This window comes from Saccostrea cucullata, unplaced genomic scaffold (assembly GCF_032062105.1).
Source record: "Saccostrea cucullata isolate Sc308-1 unplaced genomic scaffold, CSIRO_AGI_Scuc_v1 ctg9854, whole genome shotgun sequence".
Classification (NCBI taxonomy): Eukaryota; Metazoa; Mollusca; class Bivalvia; order Ostreida; family Ostreidae; genus Saccostrea; species Saccostrea cuccullata.
This window is the reverse complement of record NW_026924734.1, coordinates 12,039-24,920: the sequence shown is the minus strand read 5'-3', so window position 1 is coordinate 24,920 and position 12,882 is coordinate 12,039. Positions and strand designations below refer to the sequence as shown.

The following is a 12,882-nucleotide window of genomic DNA, read 5'->3' as shown; positions in this document are numbered from 1 at the left end:
ATTTACCTGTGCAGTCAGCATATTTTTTTTTTGCACACGGCTCTAAACAAACTTGGCTCGCTGCCAAGTATTTACCTGTGTAGTCAGCATATTTTTTGCACACGGCTCTAAACAAACTTGGCTCGCTGCCAAGTATTTACCTGTGTAGTCAGCATATTTTTTTTTTTTTTTGCACACGGGCCCCCCTGACTTGAATCGCTGCCAAGTATTACCTGTGTAGTCAGCATAAACAAAACGTAGTACTTACGTATAGTGTAAACACACCCTGTATTTAGGGATAGGTTAGGGGATAGGGTTAGTTAGGGTTAGGGTTAGGGTTAGGGGGGTAGGGGATAGGGTTAGTTAGGGTTAGGGGTTAGGGGGTTAGGGTTAGTTAGGGCTAGTTAGGGATAGGGGGTTAGGGTTAGAACTGCACTCAGTTGACCCGGTCATCCAGTCAGCTTCCGGCTAGCCCACTTCCGCTAGGGCCCACTTCCGCTAGACCACTTCCGGCCACTTCCGCTTCCGGCTAGCCCACTTCCGTCCACTTCCGGTTAGCCCACTTCCGGTTATGACGTCACTTCCGCACTAGCTAGAATGCTTATACTACTGGGGGCAAAATGGGGATTAAATTTTCTGAAAGGAAAATCTTTAAAATCTTGCTGCATATACAATTAAGACCCCACTTACAGAGACAAACGATGAAATTGGGAAGTTTCACACAAATTTAAAGCAATATGAGCTGCAACTTTGATGTTGGATTTTTTTTTGTTGCAAACTTTGTAAATAACTATTTCAAAGACAGAAACAAATAACATTTATAAACTACTGTTGTTCATATTTGCGATGGAAGAACTATTTACAATCCTCGATTTAGTCAAAATTACATTATTGTCATCCTGTACAAAATTAATTTCTTCTGTAAAACTGTATACTGCATTGTATATAGAAGTCTTTCTTCTGCTTTATTTTTGTCGAAATGATCATAAAGGTTTAAGTTACATACAAATTGATCATAACAGCACATTTCAACAGCAAAATAAGATTTTAAAAAAGCAGCTCATGTTGCTTTAAAATAAAGCAATTCAATTTTCTTGAAAAATTTCTCCTTGGCAGAATAACTAGCTGATTAATCTAAAGATATTCGGATTAACAATCCTAAAAGTTTTCCATCAAAATATTTTCAAGATCTGTGAGCTTCAAGACTACGGCCGATGGCAGTGGAATCAACAAACATTCATTATGGACAAATATGATCAGATATTATAATTCATTGTGAACTTAGACATAGGAAAATGAAAAAAAAAGGAGTGAGGACATTCTTTTACAGGATTTGGTATCAGAAACAAGGCTTCCACATAAAAAAGTAAAGATAACTAAAACTTACCAATCAAAAATCTTTGGACAGGATTTGTATATAAATCACGGACCCTAAATATCCCATGCTGGGATCAGGTACACAGGGGGAGTAAACATCTTGTGCTGTGAATCCCATGACGTTTTTATACCAATAGTTTGACTATTAATCACACACAAATTGTCTACGGATTTTCCAGTTTACTCAAACATAAAGGACAGAAAGCTGGTGTGACCGATCTACAGGAGTTGATCATTAACTCAATATATTAATTAAACTAATCATGGCTTTGCTGATCTTGAACGGAATTTTAAAGATACTCAGTATCTGCCATCTTACCGTGGGTAGAGGGGGTCATGATTTAACAAACTTCAATCTACACTGCCTGTGGATGATTCCATATCAATACGAATATATTGTGACTTTGTTGTTTTTGAGAACATTTGCAGAATTTGCTCATGTAAGCTAGAAAGTAAAACATTTTGGCTCACCTGAGCCGTAGGCCAAAATGGCAGACCCAAGTTTTACATAGGAATATATAAGAAAAATCTTTAAAAATCTTCTTCTCCAGAACCACTGGGCCAGGAAAAATGAAACTTATATGGAATCATCCTCAGGTAGTGTAGATTCAAGTTTGTTCAAAACATGACCCCCGGGGCAAGGTTGGGGCCAAAATGGCCGACCCAAGTTTTACATAGGAATATATAAGAAAAATCTTTTAAAATCTTCTTCTCCAGAACCACTGGGCCAGGAAAGATGAAACTCATGTGGAATCATCCTCAGGTAGTGTAGATTCAAGTTTGTTCAAAACATGACCCCCGGGGCAAGGTTGGGGCCAAAATGGCAGACCCAAGTTTTACATAGGAATATATAGGAAAAATCTTTTGAAATCTTCTTCTCCAGAACCACTGGGCCAGGAAAAATGAAACTCATATGGAATCATCCTCAGGTAGTGTAAATTCAAGTTTGTTCAAAACATGACCCCCGGGGGCAAGGTTGGGGCCAAAATGGCAGACCCAAGTTTTACATAGGAATATATAGGAAAAATCTTTTAAAATCTTCTTCTCCAGAACCACTGGGCCAGGAAAGATGAAACTCATATGGAATCATACTCAGGTAGTGTAGATTCAAGTTTGTTCAAATCATGACGCCTGGGTCAAGGATGGGGCCAAAATGGCTGACCCAAATTTTACATAGGAATATATAGGAAAAATCTTTTAAAATCTTCTTCTCCAGAACCACTGGGCCAGGAAAGATGAAACTCATGTGGAATCATCCTCAGGTAGTGTAGATTCACATTTGTTCAAATCATGACCCTAAGGGCAAGGGTGGGGCCAAAATTGCCGACCCAAGTTTTACAAAGGAATATATAGGAAATATGTTAAAAAAATCTTCTTCTCCTGAGAACCACTGGACCAGAAAAGATGAAACTCATGTGGAATCATCCTCAGGAAGTGTAAATTCAAGTTTGTTCAAAACATGACCCCCGGGGGCAAGGTTGGGGCCAAAATGGCAGACCCAAGTTTTACATAGGAATATATAGGAAAAATCTTTTAAAATCTTCTTCTCCAGAACCACTGGGCCAGGAAAGATGAAACTCATATGGAATCATACTCAGGTAGTGTAGATTCAAGTTTGTTCAAATCATGACGCCTGGGTCAAGGATGGGGCCAAAATGGCTGACCCAAATTTTACATAGGAATATATAGGAAAAATCTTTTAAAATCTTCTTCTCCAGAACCACTGGGCCAGGAAAGATGAAACTCATGTGGAATCATCCTCAGGTAGTGTAGATTCACATTTGTTCAAATCATGACCCTAAGGGCAAGGGTGGGGCCAAAATTGCCGACCCAAGTTTTACAAAGGAATATATAGGAAATATGTTAAAAAAATCTTCTTCTCCTGAGAACCACTGGACCAGAAAAGATGAAACTCATGTGGAATCATCCTCAGGAAGTGTAAATTCAAGTTTGTTCAAAACATGACCCCCGGGGGCAAGGTTGGGGCCAAAATGGCAGACCCAAGTTTTACATAGGAATATATAGGAAAAATCTTTTAAAATCTTCTTCTCCAGAACCACTAGTCCAGGAAAGATGAAACTCATGTGGAATCATCCTCAGGTAGTGTAGATTCAAGTTTGTTCAAATCATGACGCCTGGGTCAAGGATGGGGCCAAAATGGCTGACCCAAATTTTACATAGGAAGATATAGGAAAAATCTTTAAAAATCTTCTTCTCCAGAACCACTGGGCCAGGAAAGATGAAACTCATGTGGAATCATCCACAGGTGGTGTAGATACAAGTTTGTTCAAATCATGACCCCTGGGCAAGGGTGGGGCCAAAATGTTTCAGATAGTGATATATAGGGAAACCTTTTAAAACCTTTTAAAATCTTCTTTTCAAGTACTTCAAAGCTATGATTAGTGATATTTATATGGAATCATCCTCAGGTAGTGTAGATTCTAGTTTGTTCAAATGATGAACGCCAGGGGGTGGGGGGGGGGTGGGGGGGGGGAGTAAATTCAAGCCTGATGAGCTCAGGTGAGCGCTGTGGCCCCTGAGCCTCTTGTTTATACTTGTCAGCAAAATTGTACACAGGTATGTTGCTTTCTTTTGAAGTATAATTTTCTCTTAATGTTTTTTTTTTCACTGTTTACAGATACGCCAGCCCTTGGAGGAGTTACCGTCTCAAGTAAGTTTTATTTTGATGTATGTTTGTCTGTTTGTTATAAATGTTTACCGTAAAATTTTTCCTTTAAAAAAAGTTTTGAATCTTAGCACACTGAAACTATTGCTATTTGGATAAACTCGGAAGAACCATATGAAGGGACATCCAAAATTAATTTATCCTGTAAATCTATTTATAACCTTATCTTGTACATCTATTTATAGCTTTATGCTGTAAATTTATTTATAGCTTTATCCTGTAAACCCGCTTGCAGTAACTGTTACCATGGTCGCTGTCATTTTAACAATGACATCTGTTTATGTGATGCTGGGTTCTTTGGACTTGACTGTAACCAGAAATGTCAGGTAATACAGATAGGTATGTAACCTGAAATGAAAAGTTAAGATACATAATTCTGTGTATCAGTTTTTGATTTCGATGAAAGGTGTTTTCTGTGGTTACTAAAATTAGAAATTTCTGTGAAATTTCTTTCAAAATTCTGCTCCTCATTCTTTAGTTTTGGTCTGATTTCAAAATAACTTGGCACACAAGTAGACTACACTAAGATACATAATGATCTTTATCAGTTTTGATTTCGATGAACGGTGTTGCCGTGGTTACTAAAAATAGATATTTCTGTGAAATTCTTTTAAAATGCTTCTCCTCTTACAGTTTTGGTCTGATTTCAATATAACTTGGCAGACAAGTAGACTACACTACGAACATAAAGAGACTTTATCAAGGATTATTATTTCATTTATTGCTGTTGTAAACATTCAATTCCCAACTGCTTAAGTACTTTTCTCTTCCTTTGCTACACGTACAAACCAGTAGAGCCTCTCGACAGAGACTTCTGGTTTAATTAGCTATGCAACTATTATGAATTCAAACTAGTAGAACTAAAGTCTCATGTGAGACCAGTGAAGTATTAAAGTACGAAATATATTGACATTTTAGAAGCAAACTAAATGTATTTATCACTGAATATTTAAATTTGAGTGTATTGATTGGTAAAAACTGTTCTATGACCAGTGTTGTATAGATCTATCACTGTAACCTTATATTAAGGTTGGACTGTTACAGTTTTAATTTTACAGAAGCTGACCTATGACCTTGGCTGTATCTATCACTGTGACCTAATTATGCAGATTTACTCTATTAATTTTACAGAAGCTGAACTATGGCCCGGGCTGTATCTATCACTGTGACCTAATTATTCAGGTTAACTCTATTAATTTTACAGAAGCTGACCTACGGCCCAGGCTGTATCTATCACTGTGACCTAATTATTCAGGTTAACTCTATTAATTTTACAGAAGCTGACCTACGGCCCTGGCTGTATCTATCACTGTGACATAATTATTCAGGTTATCTCTATTAATTTTACAGAAGCTGACCTACGGTCCGGGCTGTATCTATGGCTGTGACCTAATTATTCAGGTTAACTCTATTAATTTTACAGAAGCTGACCTATGGCCCAGGCTGTATCTATGGCTGTGACCAGTGTGTCCATAGCGACACCTGTGACCCAGTCTCTGGTCAATGTCATTGTTTACCAGGTTACCAGGGGTTTTTCTGTCAGCAGCCATGCCCCACAGGTACCTATGGCAACGGATGTAAACAGAACTGCAGGTACATAAGGATTGTTTACTCTTATTTTATTAAGGATCTCTTTATTTTATTTGTGAAATAAACATTCACAAAGATGAAATAATTTTTGAACGTATTTAAAATGAATTTGTTTTGTAATTTGAAACTATCTTGAGCACAGATCATTCGGGAAAAAAATAAAGACAAAATATGTCACACTGTGTGCAATTGTATGTAAGATTTTAGAATTATGTCTCTGTTTCTACTTTGTTCACATTTATATTTTTTTATTTAAAAGTTGTCAGAATGGTGGAGAATGTAACAATGTCAATGGAACCTGTCTGTGTCCCACGGGATTCATGGGATCTGACTGTGCTCAGAGGGTAAGTAATATTGATTCTTTAATATATGGATCTTACTTGTTGCCACTTTAACTCTCCATGTGAACATTTAAACTTCTTATCTCCAGTGTCCCAAGGGAAGATATGGCCCGGGCTGTACCCTGAACTGTACGTGTGGCCCCCTGTCGGAGGGCTGTGATGTCAACACAGGAAAGTGTATCTGTCAGCCCAGGTTTACTGGAGGTAACGCTTTATATAGATATATACATGTATAAGGAAAGTGAATCTGTCAGCCCAGGTTTACCAGAGGTAACGCTTTATATAAAAAAATACATTATATAATTGTTGAAGACTAAAATAAATGTGTCTTAGCTGACTGGTGACTTAGGTTCAAATTAGTTTCTTTATAAAAGGAATCTGTAAGTAGTCATTTGTAAACTTGCTTTTTTCCAAATATATCTATAAAGCAATATCTTAAAACAAAACTTGTATTATTAAACTGTATAATCCTGGTGCGTGTTGTATGTATGACCAGATGAATGTAAGAAGTCCTGTCCGAGCCTGTCGTTCGGCGCCGGCTGTGAGAGTGTGTGTCGTGATGTGTGTGACGTCAGGGGAATGCTGACCTGTAGTCCTGTAGATGGCGCTTGTCAGTGTCGCCCAGGATACACGGGACAAAAGTGTGACCAACGTAAGTACAGACACACCTTGTCACGATGTAGAGCTCATCTATACAGAAGTAAATTTCTGTTGTATTACAATGTATCATGTGTTTAGATTGTCCCAGTGGGATGTGGGGTGTGTCCTGTGCTCAGAGGTGCTTATGTGGTTCCCATGGTAACTGTGACAGGGAGACAGGTGTGTGTGACTGTGACCCGGGATACAACGGGACGTATTGTAATCAGGGTACGTAAAGTCAGTCTAATGATACAAAGGGATATACTATAATCAGGGTACGTAAAGACAGTCTAACAATACAACGGGACATACTGTAATCAGGGTATGTAAAGCCAGGGTAACAATACAACAGGACATACTGTAATCAGGGTACGTAAAGACAGTCTAACAATACAACGGGACATACTGTAATCAGGTTACGTAAAGCCAGGATAACAATACAACGGGACATACTGTAATCAGGGTACGTAAAGTCAGCCTAACAATACAACGGGACATACTGTAATCAGCCTAAATATACAACAGGACATACTGTAATCAGGGTACGTAAAGTCAGCCTAACTATACAACGTGACATACTGTAATCAGGGTACGTAAAGACAGCGTAACAATACAACAGAACATACTGTAATCAGGGTATGTAAAGACAGCCTAACAATACAACGGGACATACTGTAATCAGGGTACGTAAAGTTAGCCTAACAATACAACGCCACATACTGTAATCGGGGTACGTAAAGACAGCCTAACAATACAATGCCACATACTGTAATCAGGGTACGTAAAGCCAGCCTAACAATACAACGGGACATACTGTAATCAGGGTATGTAAAGACAGCCTAACAATACAACGCCACATACTGTAATCAGGGTATGTAAAGTTAGCCTAACAATACAACGCCACATACTGTAATCAGGGTACGTAAAGTCAGCCTAACAATACAACAGGACATACTGTAATCAGGGTACGTAAAGTCAGCCTAACAATACAACGGGACATACTGTAATCAGGGTATGTAAAGCCAGCCTAACAATACAATGGGACATACTGTAATCAGGGTATGTAAAGACAGCCTAACAATACAATGTGACATACTGTAAACAGGGTACGTAAAGTCAGCCTAACAATACAAAGGGACGTACTGTAATCTGACTAACTATACAACGTGACATACTGTAAACAGGGTACGTAAAGTCAGCCTAACAATACAACAGGACATTCTGTAAACAGGGTACGTAAAGTCAGCCTAAGAATACAACGGGACATACTGTAATCAGGGTACGTAAAGCCAGCCTAACAATACAACGGGACATACTGTAATCAGGGTACGTAAAGTCAGCCTAACAATACAACGGGACATACTGTAATCAGGGTACGTAAAGACAGCCTAACAATACAACAGGACATACTGTAATCAGGGTACGTAAAGACAGCCTAACAATACAACGGGACATACTGTAATCAGGGTATGTAAAGACAGTCTAACAAAACAACAGAACATACTGTAATCAGGGTACGTAAAGTCAGTCTATCAATACAACAGGACATACTGTAATCAGGGTACGTAAAGACAGTCTAACAATACAACAGGACATACTGTAATCTGACTACCTATACAACGTGACATACTGTAAACAGGGTACGTAAAGTCAGCCTAACTATACAACGTGACATACTGTTATCAGGGTACTTAAAGCCAGCCTAACAATACAATGGGATATACAGTAATCAGGGTACGTAAAGACAGCCTAACAATACAATGGGACATACTGTAATCTGACTAACTATACAACGTGACATACTGTAAACAGGGTACGTAAAGACAGTCTAACAATACAACGTGACATACTGTTATCAGGGTACGTAAAGCCAGCCTAACTATACAACGGGACATGCTGTAATCAGGGTACGTAAAGACAGCCTAACAATACAACAGGACATACTGTAATCAGGGTATGTAAAGTCAGGGTAACAATACAACGGGACATACTGTAATCTGACTAAAAATACAACAGGACATACTGTAATCAGGGTATGTAAAGTCAGTCTAACAATACAACTGGACATACTGTAATCAAGGTATGTAAAGCCAGCCTAACAATAGAGCAGGACATACTGTAATCAGGGTATGTAAAGTCAGTCTAACAATACAACTGGACATACTGTAATCAGGGTATGTAAAGACAGTCTAACAATACAACAGGACATACTGTTATCAGGGTATGTAAAGACAGTCTAACAATACAACAGGACATACTGTAATCAGGGTACATAAAGCCAGCCTAACAATACAACGGGACATACTGTAATCAGGGTACGTAAAGACAGTCTATAGTCTGTCCCACGACCGGAGCGCCACTACTTTTTGCAAAATATATCAAAATAAATAAATACCTTGGACTTCAACCTATGTCCGATTGTTAGATTGATTTTTTTCCAAACTTCCTGCATTTATCCGAACCCTCGAGGTCAACCAGTGTATACACACAGCGGCAAATTCAAAGTCTACGGGGATTTAACATTGTCAAAATGGCCACCGCTTCGGAAGGGGATCATCCATTGTTCGTAATTTTCCGTACATTGCCGTCAGTAAGGAAATGACGTCACACACGTTCGGGAGTGCTCTATGGTTATCGACGTCCAAATAACCTATAACGCCCGAGATTGCCAAATATAGCCTATTTGTACTGCAAGAAATTACGTCTTCAACAAAACTTATTCATACGATTACCCAGACTGAGACTGAAGGGATCAAAGATTCATTAAACGGTTATACACTGCATGAAGCAAAGAGGTATGACTCAATTCATACATTACAGGCTTGGATAAATTGCAATCTTCACCTTGCTAAAATAATTGAGACTAGGTTACTGCAAATTTTGCTCGAGTGAAATGACAGGGTTTTTTCTAGGTCTTAAAAACAAGGGCCTGGGCCTTTCTAATTGGGAAAAATAGCAACATTTGGTTGATATTGGGAAAAGTATCATATTTAATATTTTTCTATATAAATTGAAATAAGAGGGGTTTTGTTTTATTTGCAAAGTATTTTTTTGACTTATTTTGCATTCAGTCAATCAGTTTTGGGAGAATGCCTTTTAGATTTTTATTTGGAACAGCACTTTTGATAAAAATGTTACTGCGTTTGAACATTTTTTAACCGGTTTGTTTGTTTCGATTCTCTTTTGGGAATTTTCTTCAATGAAATTGGGAAAAACACATACTTTTTACCATTGGGAATGGGGCCTTATACAGGCCCCCTACGACCCCTAAAAAAAACCCTGAATGACTGCTTTTATCACTAGTCTACAGTAGTATTTAGATTTTTATTAAAAATTGCTGTCTTACCTTTCCGTTTCTCAATAACTCTCCATAAAAATTCAACCCATAGTTTGTTGTAAAGTGTAACACACGGTCAAAATAAACATCATATCGTTTCTATGTGAACATGTGATGTCCTTACATGCACATGCCACAGATTTCCTGACTTTGTTATACATCCAACGATTTAAACACATAAATCCTTCGTTGATATTTTATTTTAAATCCCAGTGCAGAACAACATTTGTTGTCTGTATCAAACTACGTCACCAATGAATGTTGACCTTGCCCTTCCAAAACTTCCTGTGTTAGGTAAATTCAGACCCAGGATATACATTTTTGTTTACCACAAATATAACAGAATACCAAAAATTAAAATATTCCTATACACACAAAATAAAAGTGTATAACACAAGTGTAAAGGATATTTATGAAAGTTTTTTTTTTCTTAAACAATTTAACAGTGGTGAGATTACATAAATGATGAGTTTTCAGAACAAGAATTTTATTGTAGGATACTGAATAGCCACCTGGTGAAGACTGAAGACACAAGATGGGAAAGCACAAACATGTCTGTGTAAAATACAAATAAATATTTAGCCATAGGTACCTGCAGATATATTTTATAAGGTATGAAATAATGCTGATGTCTTAAGTTTGGTTTTCAGTCCCAGCAGAGTTCTTTTTTATCAAGTATTTGTAAATTTTTAAAGTATGTTTATTCATTGGAAAATCCCTAATGAACAAACATGTATATTCCTATAATATATCAGTAGTGTATCAGCCCTGTTTGGACTAGGCGAGGCTGCATATAGGAAGTAGGGCTGTCTCGCCATCAGGGCTGAGATATCTCTGTCTGGGCCATTGCCAAGGGACGGTCTAGGCTCGCCCTCTTTTTCAAATCAAATATGTTTAATTTGTGTGAATTAAGAAAAAAATTTATATTTTAATACCACAGAGTCCGACACTTCTGCTTCATACTTGGATATTTTACTTTAAAAAGACACTAATGGTAATCTAACAACCAAGCTAATATGATAAACGTGATAACTTTAACTTTTCTATCGTCAACTTCCCTTACTTATGCAGCAATATACCTTCATCCACTGCATACGGAGTATATATATCTCAGTTGATTCGATACGCAAGAGCAAGCTCTACGTATGAACAATTTCTTGAACGAGGTAAATTATTAACAAGCAAGTTGAGGAAACAAAAATATCAACAGTCTCGTTTAAAGTCATTATTTCGTAAATTCTATGGTCGATACAATGACCTTGTCAGCAAATACAATTTATCATTGAATGAAATGCTGACTGACGTTTTTCATACCAATTGTTAGTCCATTATTTATACACTGAATTGACGACAGATTTTTTTCCGTTATTTCCTGATTAATACAATGAGCACACGGTGGGTGTGACCGGTCGGCAGGGGATGCTCACTCCTCCATGGCACCTGATCCCACCTCTGATGTTTTGGAGGTCCGTGTTTGCTCTGCTCCTATTTTGTATATTTTTTAATGGACGTTGAGATTGAATACTGTTCGTTATTTCCATATCCTTCATTTAAGAAAAAAAGACAGATTTTATATATATAAAATAATTTTACTAGAATCTTATTATCCAAGTACCTTAACAGATTTTAAATAAATAAGTCTTTAAAATCATAAATTGCTTCAAACATAAAACATCTGTAGATTAAAGGATAAACCAGTTTGTTTGAACTGTTTTCATTGTTGTTTAATTATTTTTTATAGGAATAAATGTTTATAAAAGCTCAGCGCCCACTGATGCTTGAGTGTGGAGTCTATGTTGTTGAAAAGACATGAGAAATAGAAGTCATGAAGATGAATGAAGATGGCGATCAAGTCTCTTTCCTAAAATTTCTGAGGAAAAAGGTGTTGTCTAGATCATCTAGTGATCATTCCATTGGCAAACTACCAGGTAATCTTTGGTTTTGTCAATATGTACTTTGTGTCTGAAAAAAGTAATGATAAAACATTTTAATTCGTCATAAAGATTTCAGTGCGTAAAAAATACTTTTAAATTTGTGCAAAATGAAATTTGAAGATACATTAAAAATTCAGATATGCTCATCATATTAAGATGAATTGCTTACATATTAAAAATACATATTTGGTAAATTGTCGTTTTCAGGTTCCAATCTGAAGTATACGTAGGAAGAGTAAAATCTTTTTCATTCATATAAACACTTACTAGCTGTGATCCAGCAGAATGTTCTGATTGTTTTGTCCTACATAAGATGAATTTAAATCTGACACATTATACTGAAAAATTGAGTGAACTGTCTTCTTCATGCAGGCATGTCTTTGTTACAACATCTCTACTCTGCATGGTTATCATAACTTCAAACTCTAGTGAATTATGTAACCAGTTACCTATAAAAACATCATTTTGTAATTAGTAATAAAAGTATTTAATCAAATATTCTATGCTTCAGTCATTATTACATTTTTGATCACTGTTTGTTTATTCTTTCAAATGGTGAAATTGTGCATTATTAAAGGTGTTTCAACACAGATTTGAAGTTAATATTTTTTCAAATATCCTGTAAAATATCATTACTATCACTTATACCAGTATACATGTATTGCGATAGCATTTCACATAAAACTAGTGCTAATTGTAACGGGGACCGTTACAGATGTTCCCCAAACGCTCCCCAACTCCCTTTTGGTGCCATATTCCCTGTAAGCTTCATTAAATAGGACAGAATCTATGCATTTGAGACTTTAAGAACGCCAAGTTCATTCAAATTTTAGCATTGCACGCGTGCGCATGTGAATGCATGTGCGTAATGACCATATCATCTTGTCTACACAAACTATATCTTTTAATATACTAAATATTAAAGTATTTAATCCAAAAGTATTAAAAAATTCGCTCATTCAAGTGTATTTTTGATTTAACTCATTTCACTTGCACGCA

General features: G+C 36.9%; 1 protein-coding gene and 1 long non-coding RNA gene across 2 annotated transcripts; both read left to right on the top strand.

Annotated features, from left to right (window-relative positions):
* Positions 1–3,952: 3,952 nt before the first annotated feature.
* On the top strand, positions 3,953–6,863 carry LOC134267160 (multiple epidermal growth factor-like domains protein 10). The gene is made up of 7 exons (XM_062749380.1): positions 3,953–4,027; positions 4,253–4,368; positions 5,466–5,635; positions 5,892–5,976; positions 6,063–6,177; positions 6,470–6,625; positions 6,712–6,863. The coding sequence occupies exons 1-7, from the start codon at positions 3,970–3,972 to the stop codon at positions 6,846–6,848; spliced, it is 837 nt and encodes a 278-aa protein (XP_062605364.1). The 5' UTR covers positions 3,953–3,969; the 3' UTR covers positions 6,849–6,863.
* Positions 6,864–9,224: 2,361 nt separating this feature from the next.
* LOC134267159 (uncharacterized) lies at positions 9,225–12,441 on the top strand. Its single transcript, XR_009992103.1, has 4 exons — positions 9,225–9,407; positions 10,446–10,561; positions 11,691–11,877; positions 12,091–12,441. It is a non-coding gene; the product is annotated as an uncharacterized LOC134267159 (long non-coding RNA).
* Positions 12,442–12,882: the final 441 nt, after the last annotated feature.